Raw genomic sequence first — 22,098 nt, 5'->3', positions numbered from 1 at the left:
TTGTTGTGTATAAAAGGCCGGTACGTTGGCGCGAATTCGGTTACGTACATTATAAAACAAAAAAAATTATAAAGATTGAGATGAACCTGGGGTGGTGTCGGTCGGTAAAACTCGAGTGCTGGTAAAGCCAACCATTGTTAATTTCGGGCGTTGAGGCGGCGAGTCTACGCAAATTTTGTCGGTTTCCGTCACGTTCGTGAGGATACTATAACTTAAAAAAAATCGGCATCCGGTCGGTTTTCGTTATGGTATCGGAACTTAAACAAAACGCGGTGAGTCTATGTGACTTCGGTCAATTTCGCATTTGTGACGGTACCAAAACTAAAACAAAAAAGTCGGAAAGCCCGATCGTTGGTAAATTATCGGCCCCGAACATTACAACGGCGAGTCAAGTTGAATAATCGTTTAGTTATCAAATTAAAAAAAACGCGGTGAATCTATGCGATTTCAGTCAATTTCGCATTTGTGACGGTACCAAAACTAAAACAAAAAAGTCGGAAAGCCCGATCGTTGGTACATTATCGGCCCCGAACATTACAACGGCGAGTCAAGTTGAATAATCGTTTAGTTATCAAATTAAAAAAAATAGTTTGATCCAATCAAATGTCGCCACATGGACCAATCATGGATATGGCGCACCAAACTTTCCATTTATTATATACTAGTGTTTTACCCGACGTAACCCACCGAGCAAATTGGTAAAACCCGCACAGTGATAAAACACAAGCGTTGTCGGCCCAGAGCGTTGAAGCGTTAATTTTACACGAATTCGATTGGTTTCGGTTACATGGATTATGATACTATAACTAAAACAAAAATAAAACTAAAAGGTTTATGAAATGGAGGTGGACCAATGGGTTGTCGTTGGTCGGTAAAGCCGGGCGTTGGTTAGACATTAGCTGTCGAACCCGAACATTGAGGCGACGAGTCTACGCAAATTGGGCCAGTTTCCGTCACGTTCGTTACTGTATCGGAACTAAAACAAAAATATTTATACAATTCTTGTTATATTTGTTACGGTACCATAACTAAAAAAACGTGGTTTGTCTAGTAAAACGAAAAAAAATGTATCGGAACTAAAACAAAAATATTTATACAATTCTTGCTATATTCGTTACGCGAATTCGGTCGATTTCCATCGCGTTCATTACGATACCAGAACTATAAAAAAATTGACATTCGGTCAGTTATCATTATGATGCCGCTAGTAAAATGAAAAAAAATGTCTTGACCAATATGGTGCCGCCAAGTGGCCCAATGGAGACTTGGCAGCACCAAAATTCTCAATTGTATTATATAACTAGTTTTTCTATCCGGCGCGTTGCGCTGGGGCAGCTGGCAAAACCCCAGCATTGAAACCCGGGCGTTGGTAAAACCCGAGCATTACGACGATGAGTTTACACGAATTTGGTCAATACCAACTTAAGGTACTGGAATTAAAACAAAATGGTCGGTAAAACTCGGGCATTGCGGATGTGAGTCGATAAAACATGAGCATTGTTGGTCTCGGGATTTGTGGTGGTAAATCAGACACAAATTTAATTTGTTTCAATTACGCTCGTTACGATACCGAAACGAAACAAAAAATAAACTTTGTCCAATGTCAGACTGCCACATGGACCAATAAGATGATAGCGGCACCAAACTTTCAATTTATATATACTAGATAATAATAATAATAATAATAATAATAATAATAGAAACAGTGGATCGGTTTATGGTGATCAATATTTGTGTTATTGATATCTCAGCAGTTTAACAAAAGACATATGCTAGACGCAACATATTTTTAGGAAAAGTAGCGGGTAAATAAATTTAATTTGAAAAACAATATTTTTTTTGAAATTCAAGTTAATAAATTAAGAGCATGTTTGGGGATCTAGTTATAATAAGCAACATGGCCCCACCAAGCTTGGCCCGTGGGCCCGTCACCACACGAAAGCCGGTTTTTTTTCTAGGACACTCATATTTCATAGTTTTGAGTCCTCACACAAAGTCTCGTGTCATTCCTACCTTGTTTGGACACCTTGCTTGACAAAGGCCTTCTAGACCCACCGAGCCTGCCAACCGGCCTGTCCCGACCCGAAAACCAATTTTCTGTTTTTGGAACCTCATATTTCAGGGTCTCAATGCCCCAGAGAACATTTCGTATCAATCTAAACTCGTTTAATAGGGTTTTGAAAAATTATGATTCCTCAAAATATCTACCATCCACCGATATGGACCTCCAGCACTTGTAGTTAACTCCCATCTTAAGCCCAAGCTCTGAGTTCCTTTAAACAACCCAAATCTTTTAAGTAACACAAACCCAATCCAGATTTCAAAAGCCACATAACACATAAAACACAACACTAAGGGGGTGTTTGGTACAGAGAATGGAATTGTAGAGAAATGGAATAGAGAAATGGAATTGCAGAGAAAGGGAATTGGTCTGGAGAATGAGAATTGACTGTTCTGTTTGGTAGTACAGAGATTTCAGTAGAGAAATATAGCCGAGAATCATTTCTCTTGTTTGGTAGTACAGAGATTTCAAGGAAGGCCATGTCATAAAGAAAAGTTGACGTGCATTTGTGTGTCATCTGTTTTTGACACTCATTTTTGACACGTCTTTTACATGCATTTTTTACGCCCATTTGCGTGTCATGTTTTTAGGTGTTTTATAATAATAATTTTTTTGGATGAATTACTAATTTTCACATTAAATGACAATTAATGTCTCAAAATATATAATAAAATAAATACATTGAACATTACAATACATTTCATACAATATTTCATAAAATACAAATTACAAACATCTCAAAATTAATATCAATGTCAATACAAAATTTCACCGGAATATGAAGTTTGCCACAAAAGTCGATCATTCTTCACAAATTCCATCAATAGGTAATAATTTGTTTCCACTAAGTAACTAACACGACCAGGTAACAAAATATATTTCACTAGCTAGCACAAAGATAATCTGGTAACAAGTTGTTTGCATGTAAAATTTATTAAAAATGATGATTGATAACTCACCAGCATGCTGAAACATACTCGCTGTAAGGTGGTTGTGAACGAATGCTCGTGCAGATCCAAAATCATATATTTTTATTACATCCTTGGTAACAGAAAGTTAACTGCAATATGATACAGAATGTGCCAACATTCATCCATAAGAAAGTAGAAATATACTAATACTACCAAACATTAACAGTTTATCCACATTGATAGTTAAAACGGCATACTAATTACCTGTAAAAGAAGAGATCAGATGTGTTTCCCATTTATTTTTCTTGAACCAGCAATAACTAGTTTTATACCCGTCCGGTGGACGGCTCTGGTGGACGGGTTGTTTAATGTAATAATGTCATACTATCTTTCTTTGTGTTGCCCTCTTTCTTCACCATTTTAGTCTTTTCCATCTTCATCTTCATGGCCATCGGCTATCACTGACTGGTCATTAAGACGTAATTAAGGTAATCTTCAAACTTGATCTCACCTGAGTCATCAAGAAAAGAAGAATTTTTTTTATTAGCTCAAGACAGATCTAAGATCCAAATAGACAACTTTCTACATTCTTCAAATCTGTAAAACAGCAAGTACTCATCACCTATTTATCCAAGAGATTTCAAATCCTTTTCTTGCCTTTTTCTACAAAAGATTAACCAAAATAAAATAACTATTAGCATAATATAAACCAGTTGAAGACATGATATAAATGAAAACAATTTTATTATATAAAAAAGTGACTTACTATTCTTGCAACTTAACAATTGATCTCGGCATCATCTAAATTATTATTCTTCTCTTGACATTGGGCTTCCAACTCAACTCAGCAATATCAATCAATCGCCATCGCCTCCGCCTCCTCCTCCACTTTCTTATGACATGTCCAGTTTCTTGTCTGTCATTACAGCAGCAATTAAGGGGGTTGGCTGCCATTTGTAAAAGTTCAGCAAACATGTAAGCTTAATAAACAGAATGAAACAAAGATACGCTTGTTACCCATCTTTAGTAAGTGAAAGATTTTTAGTTTTAGTCTGCAATCAGTCTCTCTCTTTCTGCATCCATAATCAAAGTTGAAAACAATAATATCAATAACTGTAAAAAAAACAAATAACAAAACTGATTGTGTGCTTATATATATATTTACCTTTACTTTCAGTTTTTCGTTCTCTCAAGTTTCATTATTTTCATCCCAAAATGTTGCTTAAGAGTCATAATATCATATCTGACAAAATGTGTATATTAATAACATTTATAAAAGTAGAAATTTAAAAAAAATGTCACACTTCTTTCTGCAAACATTTATTCAGTTTGTGTAGTTCTTTATCTGTGGAGTCTTGTAGAAGAGTGTGCCCCCACCCTTATGCTGCTTCATCTATAACCCTGCAGGATCCCCTGTATATATTTAAGTTACCTCCATGAGACAAAAGAAAACTAAATATAACAATTTATGTATATAATATATTTTCATGAGACAAAACTAAAACTAAATATAAGAATGTGCCATATGCTTCAACACATAGATCAAAATGCAGGTTTAGAGTGTCCTTACATGAAAAATAACATAAAAAAATGATCATCTCATGGTCATTTTTCAACTGGTAAAACAACGGAACTGTGGTGTGCAGTGTGCTAAGTCGGTTGTAGGGGGCTGAAGTCTAGGCCTAGAAGCCCTATTCTTATGGTCCCTATACGCTTTAAGATCCTAACAGTATAAAATTTAAAATAAATAAAAAGAATAAACTGGCAATACTTCATTAGTATGAAAAATTCAAGTACTCACAGTGTTTTAAAAGATGTGTTACCAAGAGGTGGACAAACTGAGTCTGCTTCTCCCAAGTCACTAATTATCAATTACCACAACTAATCATAATTTCAACCAAATTAACTAATGTGATATTTAAGATATTACTCACAAGTCTGGTAATGTCAAAAGTGTATTGGCCTGTTCAATCCCACTAGCTTAGATCCACCTGTTATCCAGAAATTCTAATTAAATATGACGGTAAGCAAATATCTCACAAGCTTTTGAAACTTTGCCATCACCATATGTAATCAAGGATCTTCACATGCTACTACCAGACGTCTACATGAATATTCATTTGTCAACATAATGAATCATCACAAAACTATATATAACAGATCATAGCAAAATAAGGGATGACACATCACACAACTATGTATAACAGATTGTTTTCAGATCATTAGTGACCTTGAAGCAACATAATGGTAGCTATTACTAAAATTATAGATTTATAGAAGCAAATTAGCTGAAAAGATAATTATAGAACCAAACAAAATTATTGTTGAACATGGCCGCTAGCCACCATGAGGGTTTAACAAACAGCAAACAAGACCCACAGCCGTCAGTCACGGGGCTTTACATCAGAAACCCTAACCAGGCCACCACACCACCGTCACCTAGGGTTCAGAAATTGAACCCGACAACAGTAGGCAAACAGGGGCGACAAACGACCATCACATCGCACATAGAGGGGGAGAAAAAGAGCATTTCTGATTATGATTAAGGTTTTGTGGGAAAGCGGTGGGTACACACAGATGGAAGAAAAACCAACTTGATACAGCAAGCACAGACAAACTACACAGAACACAACATCTCAAAACCCAGTTCGTACGATTAATAATAATAAAGTGAAAAGGAAGCTGATATATATGGATTGAATGCTTATGGATCTGTTAATCGGAAATTTGAACCATACCTTGTTTTGGGTTGCGGTGCTCTGAAGGAGGAAGCTGGTGATAGAAGTGAAAAGGAAGAGAATGGAAGTGAGAAATGAAACCTAGAGAAATGATTTCTCCGCTTTTTTCAGAGAAAAGAAATCAGGGAAATGGAAATGGTTTATTTCCATTTCTCACCTCTTTCTTTCGTAAACAAACAAGAGAATTGTTTCCATTTCCATTTCTCACCCCCCAATTCTCTGTACCAAACACCCCCTAACATTAATACCAACACTAATATTGAATTGAAGAAATAATACATTTAACAAATAATTTAAAATTTGTATGAGAAATCTACAATATTAATAAAGTTAAATATAACTTTAACCATATTATTTATTTGTCTGAGATACACATGCGATATATAATAAGCAATAATGAATCTTTTTAGCCTTTTGCAAAAGGCCTTATACGCTTTGTGAATTATAAAAAAAGTAAAAAACTATATTAAAATAGAGTATTTGCTACTTCAAACAAAGAGTAAATCGCCTTTCATACACAAATGAACACAAATACACATGCTTCATTCGCTATGATGATAATTACTACGTTTAACCATAGTTGACCTAATATATCATATTTGACCATTCATGACACAAATGTTCGTAACATGCTAATGCTAATATAAATCACAACGGGTTATAAGGAGTACTCCTGATGGGCCATATGCGTACATGTTTAACCAACGATGCTGACCATGATTCACCTACATTGATGTACCATGTGTGACCCGATTGAAATGCACTGTTAGTTCAAGGCATTGCACAGAACAACATTACACTATATTCTTGAGTTTTTTATTTAAAGGTTTGAAAAATAAAAGATAAAAAAATTTTTCTTTTTTCATTCTTGAGTTTTTTTTGAAAGAAAAGAAAGAGAATGGAAAGAAAAGTTGGGTCTTTTTTCCTCCGAAACTTTCCAGCCAAATATGATCTGATTGTGAAAGAAAGTTTATAGCCCATTACAATATTACTAATTTACCCTATCTCAATTCTCTTTTTCATTTGGCTATGAGGACATAATTGTAAAATTACAATTTTTTTCCTATCTTTTTCTTCCGATCTAACTAAAGAATATAATTAACACTTTCTTTTTCTTTTCTTTTATTTTAACTCAAGAATTACTTTTAAGTATATAATTTCTTTTCCTGTCCAATCTTATTATTTCTTTTTCTTGTATTTTAAACTCAAGAATGTAGTGTTAGGGATTGAAGCTTGGTTGTTCTTCATATAAATGTAAACGTTGGAGTGTTCTTCAAAAAACTAAGGGCTAGAAGTTGTGTTTTATCTATCTTTTCAATTATCTTTTAGTAAGTAAATGAGTCTTTTAGAACCAAATATGTTACAAGTTGAAACCACACATGTTACACAAAAGCTTTTGAAGATAAGACTTAAAACACGTCCCTTTAATAAACTACATTGATATTAAAAAAAAAATTCAATTGAAAATAAAATAAAATTTAGGTGACATTAACAATACACGTGCGTGCGTGCGTGCGTGCATTGATGTGTGCGAAAGTATATAAAAATAATGGATTTTCAAAGATGGGTTTTTATAATTTTTGAAGTTACAGTCAATCTCGGTGGTATTTCGGTTATCGGACTTCATGTGAAATATCGGTCAGTATATTGGTGCCGATAATATCGGCGATTCTTACCGATATTTCACCGATATATCACAGATATTCCCGATATCAATGTTTTAAGTCTTAATTTTCAACTTTTAGTGTTTAATGTTAGTGTTTTAAGTCTTAATCGGTTCCTACTTGCTACAATTGTTAGTGTTTTGTAAGTTGCAAAAGGATAATTTGTTAATAGTAGGAGAGTTTACTAAATTGCTAGTATTAAAGTGCTATATATATGTCACACCCCGACTTAGGGCCTAGGAGTGTGACCAATAGTTGGTACCCGTTTTGTAAATGTATCAGAGTTTATGGTGTAATTTTAGCGGAAGACTTAAAGTTTAATATAATATTAATTTACATTGAAAAATTACTTGGGAATTAAATACCTAAGTTGAAAATTTACAAAATATTGTTTTTAACATTACAAGGATTTTATATGAAAATTGAGCCATCATACGGTGCGAACTCCTATCTTCTGGACGACTCTAATCCTTGCTATATATCGTCAAACTTAATTACCTGCAAGTGAGATTAAAATACGTTAGCTATGTGCTGGTGAATCGTTATGATTCTAAAAGCATTTAAATAACAATCATAATACAAATATAGTTTTCTTAACAAGCTCAGCAGATATATTGCTATACCTGGTATTTGTAACACTGCCCTACACACACACAAGTCTCCGAGACACGTAGCCCATACTAGAGAAACTATATATGACCATTAGCTCGCGGCCACGTAGCCTTTGACTGTATCGGCTTAACGGTTATGTTTGGATCCAGACACATGTGTATTTGGTCTGAGTTGTTTTATTTTCTATTTTGTATTACAACGTTTTAGAGATCACGTAATCTCATGTAAATGTTTGACTGACTCTATAAGACAAACAACCTATCTATCTTATAGAGTATAAATATATTTTGACTGATTGTAAAGGTTTAACGTATTCACCTGTACTGTTGATGTGAGTGATTGAAAACCTTCTTTAAAGTGAATGATTGTTAACCTATAAACAAATAGGTTTGAATGATCACCTTGATGGTGTTTTCTTGTTTAGACTGCAGACTTAAAGTCTGATTTTAACCTTTATTAGGTTTGTGAATGTTTTGAAATCATGATTGTATTTGTATGACGTTTGATATAGCATGCTTTGGCCTAATAGAGTCTATCACGTTGGCAAACTTCTCCAGGTAAGTAAACGGTCCCGCGGTTGATTGAGATTTGTACAAATTACTTACCTTAGGCAAGAAGAGTCTACTAATGATATTCCCCTTCCAGTTACTACATGCCCATCAAAAATATAATTTTGCATAACATTACCCTCATAGAAGTAACTTTTATTGAAAACTGTTTGTGAATGTTTTTGAAAATCATTTCAAAGTTAAAGGCCATAGCCTTGACTGAGTCTAAGCTATCTATAACATGATTGAAATAACTTAAACTTAGATCCTACCTTAGTGAATGCTTGAAATACTAATACTAAGGCAGAATGACGACTTGGTTGACAAAACCTTGCTTCTAACTCGCTTAACTGCTCTACCGTTAAAGCTTCGATACTTGCACGAACTTCAAGAAAACGGACCTCGGAACTTCTCGGCAACCTGGCACGTTCCCCAAGGCTAAGTGTGTGCTTGTGAATGTGATTTTGGGATGAATGGGGTTCAAACCCGTAGCTCCCCTTTTATAGGCAAATTTTAGGCACCATCACGTAGCGCGATGGGGATTCCCCTCTGGCCATCGCGTAGCGCGACGCCGCAATCCACAAGATTCTGCCACGTGTTGATACGTGGTTGGACACGTGGATCAGATTACTTAACCCGGTCAATGCGTTGCGCGATGCCCACATGAACTCGGACCATCGCGTAGCGATGCGCCCCCTTTTTCATAATCTCTAGGAAACTACATCGCGTAGCGCGATGATCTTGTCTATCTGCCCATCGCGTAGCGCGATGGGTCTGAAAAACTAAAAATTTCATTTCAACCCTCTAAGTTTCAAAATTATCACTTTTAGCCCAAACTTGAATAGGGTATTCCCGAAATGTTACAATATATAAATTCTGAATGATATTAAAATTACCGATATCCCACCGATATCTCACCATGATAACTGATATCTCAAATATCGGTCCTCGAGACCGATATTTTTCTGCATTAACTGCTTAGCTCTTAACATGTTACCAACAAAAAAATAGGTAAGTGTACATGTTATAATGTAATATAATGCCGGTAAGAGAAAAGTGTACATATCATAATGTAATATAATGCTGGTAAGAGAAGCTTTCAATCCGTGAACTGTAAACACGTATGTTCTAACACTAAATCTGTGTCAGTATCAAGTTTAACAATAAATTGAAGGGAATCAATGGCTAGAACTAGTAGAATTAACTGAAATTTATTAATTAACTATACAATTAAGCAAGTGAAAAAACTGAGAGAATAAGATGGAGAAAACTATCACCTAGGTCTCGAAGCCTCTTGACTTAATTTTAACACTCGGTTTTTTATAAACTTAAATAATATTTTATATTGTTCATGTTATCTATATTTTTTCAACCCGGACCGTCTCCCCGGAAGTAGCCTCTTTATCCTTTAGGATAAAGGTAAGGTTTGTCTACATCTCCCCCTCCCGGACCCTACTAATAGCTGCTATTGGTATTGAATGATTGAGAGAAATATTATAATGATAAATAAACTTTAGATAAATAATAATTAATTAATATTGAAATTGGTTAACATATGCAAGAACTCTAGTTGTTTCGAAAATGGTTCTAATTGGATGCTCTCCGTTGTATTTGACAATATATGTGTACGTTTGAAGAGTATAATCCCATAACTGGCTGTCCACCAGGTTATCGGTTCAGTAAACATCACATAAAATGCTACAAACAAAGCTAAACCAGATTCAAGAGCTTCATCCATATGTCATTGTCATTTACATTAACGACTTCAATGCTCCCATGCAACTTTACAGTTCTCCAAATTAATATGGTATGTAACATGTTATAAACTTAATCAATGAATTTAGTATGTTACACCTGGAATCTAGCTTTGCTAAACAATCTTTATGCAGGGTTCATAAGTGGGGCTTTGAAGCGTACGTGTTGTGGATGGGGAGGCCGTTTAATTACCACACTTCAAGGAGATGTGGACATGTATCTACGATATTGTGTGATGATACATATGTTATCTGGGATGGACTGTGACATTTGTCATTTTTGGTTCAATTTATATTTGTTTTTGTATTGTAAACCCGACACGTTTTTGATTTTCGGATATTTGAATATTAATAAAATGGTGGATTTTAAGTTATGATCTTGTTCCACACTTGTCTTGTTGCTATATCATCCTTAACTTGCTTAATTTACGCTAAAAATCAAGTTTAAACAAGTCCAGGGACTAAATTTGCCAAAACATGAAAGTTCTGCCAAGCCCACCCATCCTATATCGCGACAGGCATGCTCACACTTGGTTGCGTAGCACGACCAAGCTGCAGCTGCAGATCAGTTTGCTGCTTTGGTTTGTTTTTGCTCGTTTAAGCCCCGAACTCGTGTTCTAACCATCCAAACCAACTAAGACTCAACCCATAGTTATTATAAAACCCTCTAAACGTGTTTATATACATAGTCATAATTTATTTAAATAAAAAATCATTTTAAATAAAAGAATCAAAGTGTTTACCAGTTTATTCACCGGATAAATGCATTATTCATTTCCTCAAACCCAATCCTCCCCCATAAATACCCCTCTATCTCAGCCATTTTCTCCTGCTCATTTTCCCCTCTTCAACCAAACTGTTTGAACTTGCAAGTTTTTCTAGTTAGTTTTGCTTAAGTTTGACTTTAGAAGTTAACGAAACCGAATCTCGCATTTCAATCCGTTTCGGGTATATGTTTTTGATGTTTTCAGTTTTTCCAAGTTATTTTATGCTGAGAAAACCACTTTCATATTTATTTAAGTCTTGTGGAGATTCAAACACATATTTATGCATTTTAGGCCCATTTGGGTCGTTTTCGGGAAGTTTACTCGCTTAACTTTCTTGTTTGAGTTTAGATTTGGAAATTTTACTTTATTTTAGTTCTATGGTTTTGGACATGTGGTAACCATCCTCGGTCTCATACTGAGTCAAGGACCGAACCAAAACCGATCTCTCGTTTAAACACTTTAATTAACTTTTAAGAAACCATGTTGCATGAAACATTCTAGATCTGAGTTTTCATTTATATTTGGTTCTATGGTGTTGGAGATGTGGTAACTATCCTCGGTCTCATATCGAGTTAAGGACCGAACCAAACCGAACACTCGTATAAGCACTTTAATTAACTTTTAAGCAACCATGTTGCATCAAACACTTTAGATCTGAGTTTTTATATGTATTTTAGTTATTATATGGTTGATATGGGAGTGTAGAACAAATCTTGGCTTGAACCCAAGTTTCGGGTAAAAGTCGAGTAAAACCGAACACTCGTCTTAGCAAGTTAGTCAATGTTCAAACCACCAAAGTTCAACCTATCTTTTTAGTTATGTTTCACTTTATATTTCTCATATTACTTAAGATTTTGAAAGTGTTGGAACAAATCTTGGCTTAAACCAAGTTTCGGGTAAAAACCGAGTAAAAGTCGAACTACTCGTCTTCATGAGCTAGTCACCATTCATACCATCAAAAATCTTTCCTAACCATTTTAACTTATGTTTTACTTTAAATTATTTATATTTCTAAGATTATGGTATGTCGGAAACAAACTTGGTTTTATACTAAGACCTGACCGACTTACGCTCGCTAAAACTCGAGTTTGAGACTTTATTTAATAAAAATTCTCAAACTTGTTTAAGCTACTAATTTTATTGAAGTTATTCATATATTTTAACATTTTGGTAAGTTGGATATGGATTTGGCACTTTATCAAGTCCCGAACCGAATAACCGAACAAATCCTTAAAAGTCGGATCTTGATGCTTACATTAGCGGGATCGTGTACACCACTAAACCAACTTCCCTGTGTAAAAGTTAACAAAGGTTGGGTAAAACTAAACATCAAAGACCTCGTTTCATGTAAAACTTATTTTATTTTATGCATACTATATTTAACCGCATTTCGTAAAATATAACTTAAACTCCCGAAAAACCAAGCCTTGTTTTTATGAACTATTATACCATTTATATTCCATTTTCAAGACTCAATATTAACTCACGATCTTTCAATATAGGGCACGCACGTTAAACCGCCATGCTTACCTTCTTTAAGATTTAGTCTAACTTATCTTCATTAAAGTCACTTTTTTCCAAGTGAGTAATTTCATACCCGTTTCCTCTTTTATATTTTGGGGGTAGCTTGCATACTTAAACAAAAATGATTTAAGACTTGATCCTTAAACCGCGTATGTGTTACTTAGAATAATTGTCCGATTGTGTGTTATATGCCTCAAATGATTAATTGTAGTGGCGAAGCTTGGGCTTTGTTACGGGGGTGACCGAAGTCACGGACCAAAAAATTTTCGAGTCAACGATTCGGTTCGTTTTGGTGATTCGGTTCAGGTCGGATCAAACAATATGGCATCTATATATCTATTTTTATGGCAATGGCAACGGACGGTAGGCGGTGGATGGCGGATGTCCTAGCTGGTGGTCTCCGGTGGGAACAGGGGAGCAAGTTAGGTGAGGTAACATGTTTATTAGTTCCCAAAATTAAAACCCTAATCAATCCCCGTTTTTTATGTTGCTGTTTAAACAAATTTTTATTTTTACAAATAGCCCCCTCCAATTTTGAGTTTTATAAAAACAAAGCTTTTTACTATTCGACTACTATTTTGTAACTTTTGTTTATAAAAACTACGAGGTTTTATAAAAAAAATCAAATGATGGGGTATATATAGGGGTGGGTTCTAGTGAAAACTCCTCTTAAAGAGAAAACTTAAAAACTCCTAAAAAACTATTTTTAACTTTTTAAAATTTTTTTTTTGAAGTTTCTTTTTTTTTTTCATTATTCTTATATGTTGTTATTGGTTCCACAAAAAATAAATAAAAAAACTCTTGTCAGTAATCTCGTCGGTGTAGTGCACATGTGTAATAATGTGCATTGCATATATGCAAAAGCGTTTGTATTGCATAGAATACAACACTATTGCACATATTTGATACACACTATTGTATATATGCAATATAAGATTAATACGCACATCAAATACACATTAGTACGTATGTGTAATACAACATTAACGCACATGTGCACTACATCGACTTTTATTTTATTATTATTTTTTCATATAATACAACACTACACAACATATACAACACACAAATATTGAATATATGCAATTAAACACTATTAAGCTTAAAAATACATAGTAATACACATGTGTAATACAACGGTATCGCACAGTAATACGTATGTGCATTACAGCGGATTTTTTTTTTATTTTTTTCGAGCAAAGGGTAAGAAAATATAAGAATAATGGCTAAAACAGAATTTTGAAAATATTTTTGTATTTTTAATTAAAAATAATTCTTTAGGAGTTTTTTAGTTTTCTCTCTAAAGATGAGTTTTCTCTTGATCCTCTCCCTATAATTAAAAATACAAAAATATTTTCAAAATTCTGTTTTAGCCATTATTCTTATATTTTCTTATATTTCACTCGAAAAATATAAAAAAAAATAAAAATAAAATAAAAAAAATATAAAACCCCCCCGCTGAATGCACATACGTATTACTGTGCGATACCGTTGTGTTACACATGTGTATTACTATGTTTTTTTGAGTTTAATAGTGTTTTATTGTATATATTCAATATTTGTGTATTGTATATGTGTAGTAGGGTTGTATTATATGGAAAAAAAATAATAAAATAAAAGTTGATGTAGTGCACATGTGCGTTAATGTTATATTACACATACGTACTAATGTGTATTCGATATGTGTATTAGTCTTATATTGCATATATACAATAGTGTGTATTAAATATGTGCAATAGTGTTGTATTATATGCAATACAAACACTTTTGCATATATGCAATGCACACTATTACACATACGCACTATACCGACGAGGTTACCGACAAGTTTTTTTTTGTTTTTTTTAACCAATAACAACATATAAGAATAATGTGAAAAGAAGAAGCTTCAAAAATTTTTTTTTAAAAAAGTTAAAAATAGTTTTTTAGAAGTTTTTAGTAGTTTTTAAGTTTTCTCTTTAAGAGGAGTTTTTACTAGAACCCACCCCTATATATATATAATCAATGGTGACCGTAGCTTTTTGAAAAAATACCTTGGGGGTGACCACGGTTAATACCTATAAAAATTATCAGGAAAAATCGTAAAATCTACCTTACTAACCGAAAAAACGGCAGTGACTGATGGTTGGGTAAAAGTTAGTTATTATTATATATTAATTAGTTATATTTAGGTAAATAATCGAATGAACATTGGTACTTCAAGCATTGTTTACGTGTTTTCAGGATATTGGAAGTTATGGAGCTTAACGAGGATATTTACGGGCTTGGAATGAAGATCGAGAAGTGAAAGATGGATGTGCACGCATCACGAGGCATTCAAGAAAAGAAAAATGAAAAATATGAAGTTTTACATCTTCGCGATACGCGAAGATGCAAAGAAAGGCAACTTCACGATACGCGAAGCTGCAGGATGTCGGCCTCGACTATTTTGTCCTTTGCGATACGCGAAGAAGCATGCTGGGACATCTTCGCGATACGTGAAGATGCTTAAGTCGGCCAAAAATTTATGTTTTCCCTATTTAAATCCCTTAACCTCCCCATTCGGCTAATAACGATTTCCAGAGGCAAAAGAGGCTGTGTTAGACGACTTCTTAACATTCCAAGGCTTCCGGTTCATCTCGGGTTTGCATGTTCATCAAAGATAAGTATTTTGACATTGTGATTATGTTCGGCTAAGTCCTTTATTCATTCTAGGCTAGGGTTTTGTGTAATTCCTCTGGAGATCAGATTTGCTATGCTTAAAGTTATGAACTTGATTTGAGTTATTGCTTTTATCTTGTTTAATTGATTGCTTGGTTGTTTAAACAATTTATATTTGTGATTATTGATTAGTGCATCACTTGTTTGGTTTTGTTCATCAACACTTAGGGTTAGGCTCTTGTGTCATTGAACTTATAATCATCGATTCATGCTACTTAATTAGTTGTCATAAAACATAAATTGGTAATTGTGTAGATCGAGTTCAATTGTGTCAACAATTCGGTTAGGGTATCGTTTGTCATCACAATCAAACTACTAGGTCTAGTAATTACTACGCAATCAAGACAAGTAAATCTGTGATTAAGTTGAACTGTCACATTACCCGAACCTAGAATGAATACTTTTAATTGATATTGTTTACAAATCTTTTTAAGTAATAATTAGTTTTAATTAAATCTTTTTCTAAAAACTTCTTGACATCGTCTGTTCGTCGTAGTTAATTAATTAATTTAGTTATATTAAAATTAGCACTTTCCTTGAGTTCCTGTGGAGACGACCTTACTTACCCGTCTTAGTTTATACGTATTTAAGTCTTAATTAATTGTTTTTGAGTAGACCACGACAACCTACATCAAAATGGTGCCGTTGTCGGGGACTCAATGCGCTTAGTGCTAGTTTAGTTTAGTTTAAATTAGCATAATTTAGTTTAATTTCTTTTCTTCGTTGATTTTACGCGGTGTGCTTGTTTGGTGTGTGCAGTTAATCTCTTAGGTTGATGCATATGAGATTTGCTTGAGACAAGGAGGTGTTGCAGTTTGATCCCGGGATTGAAAAAGCCGCGAGAAGAAACCGAGCAAAACAAAGAAGGGGTGAAACTTCAAGACCGAAAGAAGAAGACATGAATCATCAAGAAGATAACCCCTACCCGGTTCCAACTATGTTTCAACCCAATGACCTTAACCCACCGCACAATCGAGAACAACCCATTCCACAAAATATCCCACAAAACATTCCACAAAACCCACCAATCCATGACCTACCACCATTCAACCCTCCAATTCACCAAAACCGAAACCCGAGAGCTCAAAGAAGATATCAAATGAGAGATGATCGTTCAATCAGGTCTGAACCACTGCACAATAGAATCGAGTTCGAGTAAGTTCAGCGGAGGGGATTTGACGATTTTGATGAGTTCGAGGATGAAAAGGAGATGGAAGACGTGCAAGGGAATCAGTATTATAGAAGACAACAACAACCTCCCAGAAACCGAACACCCGAGCCCGCTCAACCACCAAGAAACCGTCGAGAAAGAGGAAGACAAGATCCCCCCGAGCCACAGTTTCCCGAGTATGGATTTAACGATGGGGTCCCGAAGGCATTCGTTCCACCACCCGTTCGGGGGGTTCAAAGCCACTTCATTCCACGAACCCGCTTCCCATTGTGATCCCGATAAGAGAAGGCAGAACGTTTTTAGTAAGGCAAAGTAACTTGACCGGGATGCCTACTTTTCATGGAAAAGCATCAGAAGAACCGTACTTGCACTTGAGGAAGTTTAATGCGGTTTGTGCCACCATCTCGAGTCAAGGGTTTATCGCTGATGAAGTCAAGCTAGTTGTGTTTCAATTCAGCCTTAAAGATCTAGCAAAGCAATGGTTCTTATCTCTACCATCAGCGAGCATTTACATGTGGCAAGATCTGGCTCAGCAGTTTTTGGACGAGTACTACACACCACAAAGAACATCCGAGGCCCGAACCTCCATTAGAAACTTTCAGCAAGGGTCGGGGGAGACTTTTCACGAAGCTTTTACGAGATTCAAGAGGTTGTTGAGAACTTGTCCGCTTAGGTTAAATAATTAGTTATAAATTAAATAAATTTGCACTTTCCTTGAGTCCCTGAGGAGACGACCTTACTTACCCGTACTAGTTATAGGTATTTAAGTCCTTAATTAATTGTTTTGAGTAGACCACAACAGTCTACGTCAAAATGGCGTCGTTGCCGGGGATGATGTGCATGATCTTCAGTCGACCACGAATGGGTCGTTTTTGACTAATGATGAGAATGTAGATTGGCAACACTTAGAGCGACATGCAATGAACTCGAAAAGGCAAGCTCAGTCGAATCGCATGGTAAAAAGGGCGGTTGTGAAAGCAGTGGATAGTGGTGAGTCGGATGATCGTATGGCTAGGTTAGAAAGAAAATTGGATCACTTGATGGGTGTGGGAGTGAAAGAGAAAGGCAAGTCAGGAAAGGCGTACCCAGTTTGCGAGAGCTGTGGTGGAATAGGCCATGTAGTGGCGACGTGTGGAGTTGTGATGGAAGACGAAGAAGAGGAAGAAGAGGAGGTGAACTTCATTCAGGGTGAGAAGCGTTACAATAATAATATGAATTCAAACACCTATCACCCGGGCCTCCGAAACCACCCCAATTTCAGCTATGGAAACCCGAACACGCAGCAAAACCTGAACGTCTAAGGTAATTCCCAAAAAGCAGGTTATCAGTCGAATCAGCGTCAATATGGGAACGAAAGGGGTAGCGATCAAAGCGGGTATAATCAAAAAGAGTCGGGTGGTTATAATAAGGTTTATCAGAAGAGTTATCAGTAGGGTCAGCAAAGTTAAGGGGCAACACAAGGTCAAGGAAGTTCTTCTGGTAACAAGGAGGAGTCGATTAAGGACGTGATGGATTTTCTGAAGCAGATGAAGAGATTAGGAGGCTCAGAATAAAAGTGTAAACCAAAGGTTAGAGCTCCAAGAGAAAGCCAATGCTGCGAGGGATAAACAGGTGAGCCAGCTAGCTGAGGAAGTGGCTAGTTTGAAGAGGAATCCATCCAAGCTACCAAGTGATACTGTGAAGAACCCGAGTCATCAGAGTAGCAGTTCATCAAATGGTAAAAACGTACACGTGAGTACAATCACCATTGAAGATCATGGGGTGAGCGACACGGTTGAAGAATTTGAAATAGGGGCACCAGTTATTCCCATTCAGATTGGAGAGTTCAAGACCACCAAAGCGTTAGTTGATTATGGTGCGAGTGTAAGTGTTCTACCGGGGAGTGTTTATGACTGGTTTGAGTTTGGACCTTTACAAGAAGTTGACACCACATTGGTGTTAGCTGATTTCACTCGAAGGCGGCCCTGAGGGAAGTTGGTTGGAGTTGCAGTAAAGGTTGGTGAGTTTTATTATCCTGAAGATTTTCTTGTTTTGGATTATGAGCCGGTAGAGAATGAAGAAGAGCCGAGAGTGATATTGGGGAGACCGTTTTTGGCAACATTTAATGCTCAAATCAATTGATTGTTTGAGTAGACCGCGACAGCCTACATCAGGTAACAAACAAATAAACAATTGCATGTGTTTTTTTTTCAAGAAATGCTAATATTTATGTTTAGAAGGATACGGCTTTCGCGTCTCCTAAATCAGCATAAATGAATTGAAGTCTCCCGGGTTCAGGAAACAGATCTTGAAGAACTCCGCGCCTATGTTTCCACGAGATAGATTATCCTACAACAAAATTATTAAATTTTAATTTGCATTATATAACTGAATATTAGCAAAAGATTAATAAGAACAGAGACATACCACAATGGTTACACGATACGAGTCTTTAAGAAGACGTAGTGCAGCATGAGAACCGATATAGCCAGCACCTCCAGTTACTAAAACATGAGTAACCCCTGGTTCGTGTCGTGAGAACTTCAAAGGACAATATGGTAATTAAAACAAATTATATATTAAAAATTTAAAACCACATATAACTTGATCAAAAGGGTCGGCTTGCTTACGGGGCTAGGACTCGTGAAAGTAGGCGATTGTTTGAGGATTAAAATGCATAATGTTAAAAGTCCTAAAGCAAAAACCATGTTTCTTGCAAAGCCTTTTTTCTTTATTGGCTCTGTATGATCCACACCTATAGAACCAAAATTAAAATACGATAAACGATTCATAGCATAAAATTGTGAATTTGTTATTTTACCTCCTAAAGCATAGGATCTGGGAGGCCTTGGTTGACTTCTTGGCTTGTTGAAGTTTGACATTATGAAATTAACTGTTGATGACTAAACTGCTGCAGCTGCACATCAAGACATGTTTTTGCTTTAATCAGTAGTAGAACTATACTATGAACAGAAATAAGTATTGGTGACTATTATTATTAGAAAAAATGAATTTTAAAAATCCAAATTATGATCTATTGGCCAACAGTAATAATAAGACTATGTGTTGGTGCTAAAGCCGACCTCTGAATTCATCCAATAATATTGTGTCATGCAGTGTTTACTGGACACTCGCTGAAGCCGCTTGAGCTTTCGCTTATAGTTTGACCAATGATAATCCTAAGTTTCACTTTTGTTGCCAAAAGCAATCCCGTAGCATGATCATTATTATTAGGTATATTGGTTTTAATTCATCCCAACTATCGTCTTTTGGTCACTACCGGTCCCAACTAACGAATTGGCTGCTGACGGTCCCAACTTTTAACGTATTTGTTCCTAACGGTCCGCGACTAACAGCATCCTAACGTCGTTAGTTTCAGGTCGCCTGAAAAACGTTTTTGGCCAGAAAACTCAATTTTTTTCCCCAAAAACTCAACATTTTCGTCCCAAACATCGTGGTAACTTTGTATCGGACCTTTAGGAACCTTTTTCTACTAAAAGCCTCAATTACTGAGGTCGCCGGAGACCCTAGAACCATCGTCGGAATCGGTTGATGGTGCTCAAGTGGTGGTAGTTGGTTGGTGGTGAGTCAATTGGTTGCGGTGTTCAGGTAGTGTTTTCCGGCAACAAATTTGACTTTTCCGGCCAAAACGTTTTTTCGACGACTTGAAACTAACGACATTAGGATTCTGTTAGTCGCGGACATTAGGAACAAATATGTTAAAAGAAGTTGGGACAGTCGGTAGCCAATAGTTGAGACCGACAGTGACCAAAAGGCAATAGTTAGGATTAATAAAAACCAATATACCTTATTATTATAATAATAATAATAACTATTATTATTAATATATTATATTTACTATCAACAACAGCATCAAATTCAAATGGCATACAATCAAACTGCTAACAAATACAAAACCCTAGCAAAGAGGGGATAATTAGAGTGCTAAATGAGTAAATTAACGAATCAAATACACACATGACACATGCAATAATATAATGATTAACCTAAACGAGCTAAAAACAACGGATCAGAACACACACATATACTTTTGATTGATTGCAAAATGAAAAAACAATTAAAAGAGAAAATGCAGAGAGACTGACTTACGATTAAAGAGAATGAAGGCAGTGTGTTTCTCTCTCTAGGTTTTTGAACGATGAGAGAGAGAGAATGAAGGTGATGGTGATTGGTGCCACCTGCCATCTTCTAAGTGTCAAAATCTAACCAGTAAAGGAAAAAAGAGAATGTCTTTCCAACACAACAATAAAATATCTTTCTTTTTTGGATGGATATTTTTATGAGAAAATTCCTAAAATAATTCAATTTAGAAAAGTATAAAATAATTTAAAATTTGAAAAATTTCATAAGACAGTTTTCAAGATCTAATTATTGGAAATCAGGCCTAAGAACACGAACACAAATTTGATTTCAACCAAGATTGACTTTTTCTTTTTTGTTATACTTCTTGACTCTTGCAAATTACAAAAACTCTAACCATCTATTTATAATAAACTAACAACTTGCAAAACAAGACAATTTATTCTAGGCAACTAAATAATATTTAATATTCTTACCATACTAAATAAACGTACCAAAATAAACATAATAAATACTTTCATCAAGCCCCTTCAATTTTCGATAACCCGTTTCAAGATTGTGTCTCAACATTCCCTTTTAATATTGAAATCGACTAATTATTCTTCACCACAAAGCTGGATCGTGATCATCTCAAACAGGGTTTGCTTCTTCGTTCTTGTCATCTTTCTTTTCCTCTTATTTGGTGCACTCGTATGCGAAGTGACCGGGTTCACCACATTCATAGAACCTAAACCCACTTTTGTCTTTGTTTCCTTGTCCCATGCCTCTTCCACATCCTCTTTCTCCTCTACCAAAACCTCTTCCTCTACCACGGTTTTGATCACCACCTCTTCTCTTTCCATAGTGCCAACTTTCAGGATCATCAACCCTTGGATTACTTGAACTTCCTAGTAGTAGCTTACTTTGATCACTCTCTTCTAGTTTATAAAAGGCTTTAAGATGTTCTTCAAAGGTTTTTATCCTCCCCATAGCTTCTTCAAAAGGCATACTATCAATATCTAAATATTGTTCCATAGAGGCTATGATTAGTAGGAATTTCCGAGGAACAGAATTAATTAGCTTCCTTCAGTCACCTTATATTTGAGATTAGAAACGAGAGTTCTAAAATTTGCTCTCATGCCACTTAACTTGCTTGTAAACTCATTCACGGTCTCGTTCTCCTTCATCTCCAACGTCTCTAACTCACTCCTTAACATTGATAAACGTGCTTTCTGAACCCGATCTTCTCATACATACCGAACCTTGATTGATTCCCACACCTATTTTGCACTCAGGTATTGCGTAACCTGCATCAAGATATCTTCCGGTTGTGTTTGAAAAATCATTGCTTTTGTTGTAGCAACATTATTATTATTATTATTATTATTATTATTAACCATCCCTCAAAGACCATAAGCCTGAAGCTTTGCTCCATCAAAATTGCCCACATGGTGTAGTTTGTTTCTGCCAACTTAGGTCATTGTAGGGACACATTGCCTTGCTCACGAATCGGTCCAACTTCTTTGTCTTCTGCCATGATTTATTGCTCTTGCGGTTTTTTGCTTCGTTGTTTCTTTCTTGCTAATGA

At 35.6% G+C, this 22,098-nt stretch overlaps 1 protein-coding gene across 1 annotated transcript; it reads right to left on the bottom strand.

Annotated features, from left to right (window-relative positions):
• Positions 1 to 18,651: 18,651 nt before the first annotated feature.
• On the bottom strand, positions 18,652 to 19,359 carry LOC143571072 (UDP-arabinose 4-epimerase 1-like). The gene is made up of 4 exons (XM_077056587.1): positions 19,252 to 19,359; positions 19,061 to 19,185; positions 18,858 to 18,971; positions 18,652 to 18,779 (listed from the first exon to the last, which is right to left on the bottom strand). The coding sequence occupies exons 1-4, from the start codon at positions 19,310 to 19,312 to the stop codon at positions 18,690 to 18,692; spliced, it is 390 nt and encodes a 129-aa protein (XP_076912702.1). The 5' UTR covers positions 19,313 to 19,359; the 3' UTR covers positions 18,652 to 18,689.
• Positions 19,360 to 22,098: the final 2,739 nt, after the last annotated feature.

This window comes from Bidens hawaiensis, unplaced genomic scaffold, assembly GCF_021521415.1.
Source record: "Bidens hawaiensis isolate Kalapana, Puna unplaced genomic scaffold, B.hawaiensis_p1.1 tig00025189_1, whole genome shotgun sequence".
NCBI classification, from domain to species: Eukaryota; Viridiplantae; Streptophyta; class Magnoliopsida; order Asterales; family Asteraceae; genus Bidens; species Bidens hawaiensis.
This window is presented reverse-complemented; position numbering and strand designations above follow the sequence as displayed.

Excerpts from the sequence above, each read along its gene's own strand:
- LOC143571072 (XM_077056587.1), bottom strand. The coding sequence starts at position 19,312 with ATGTCAAACTTCAACAAGCCAAGAAGTCAACCAAGGCCTCCCAGATCC. Across the intron at positions 19,186-19,251 it reads CAGATCCTATGCTTTAGGAG|GTGTGGATCATACAGAGCCA; the intron begins GTAAAATAACAA and ends TTGGTTCTATAG. Across the intron at positions 18,780-18,857 it reads CGTATCGTGTAACCATTGTG|GATAATCTATCTCGTGGAAA; the intron begins GTATGTCTCTGT and ends ATTTTGTTGTAG.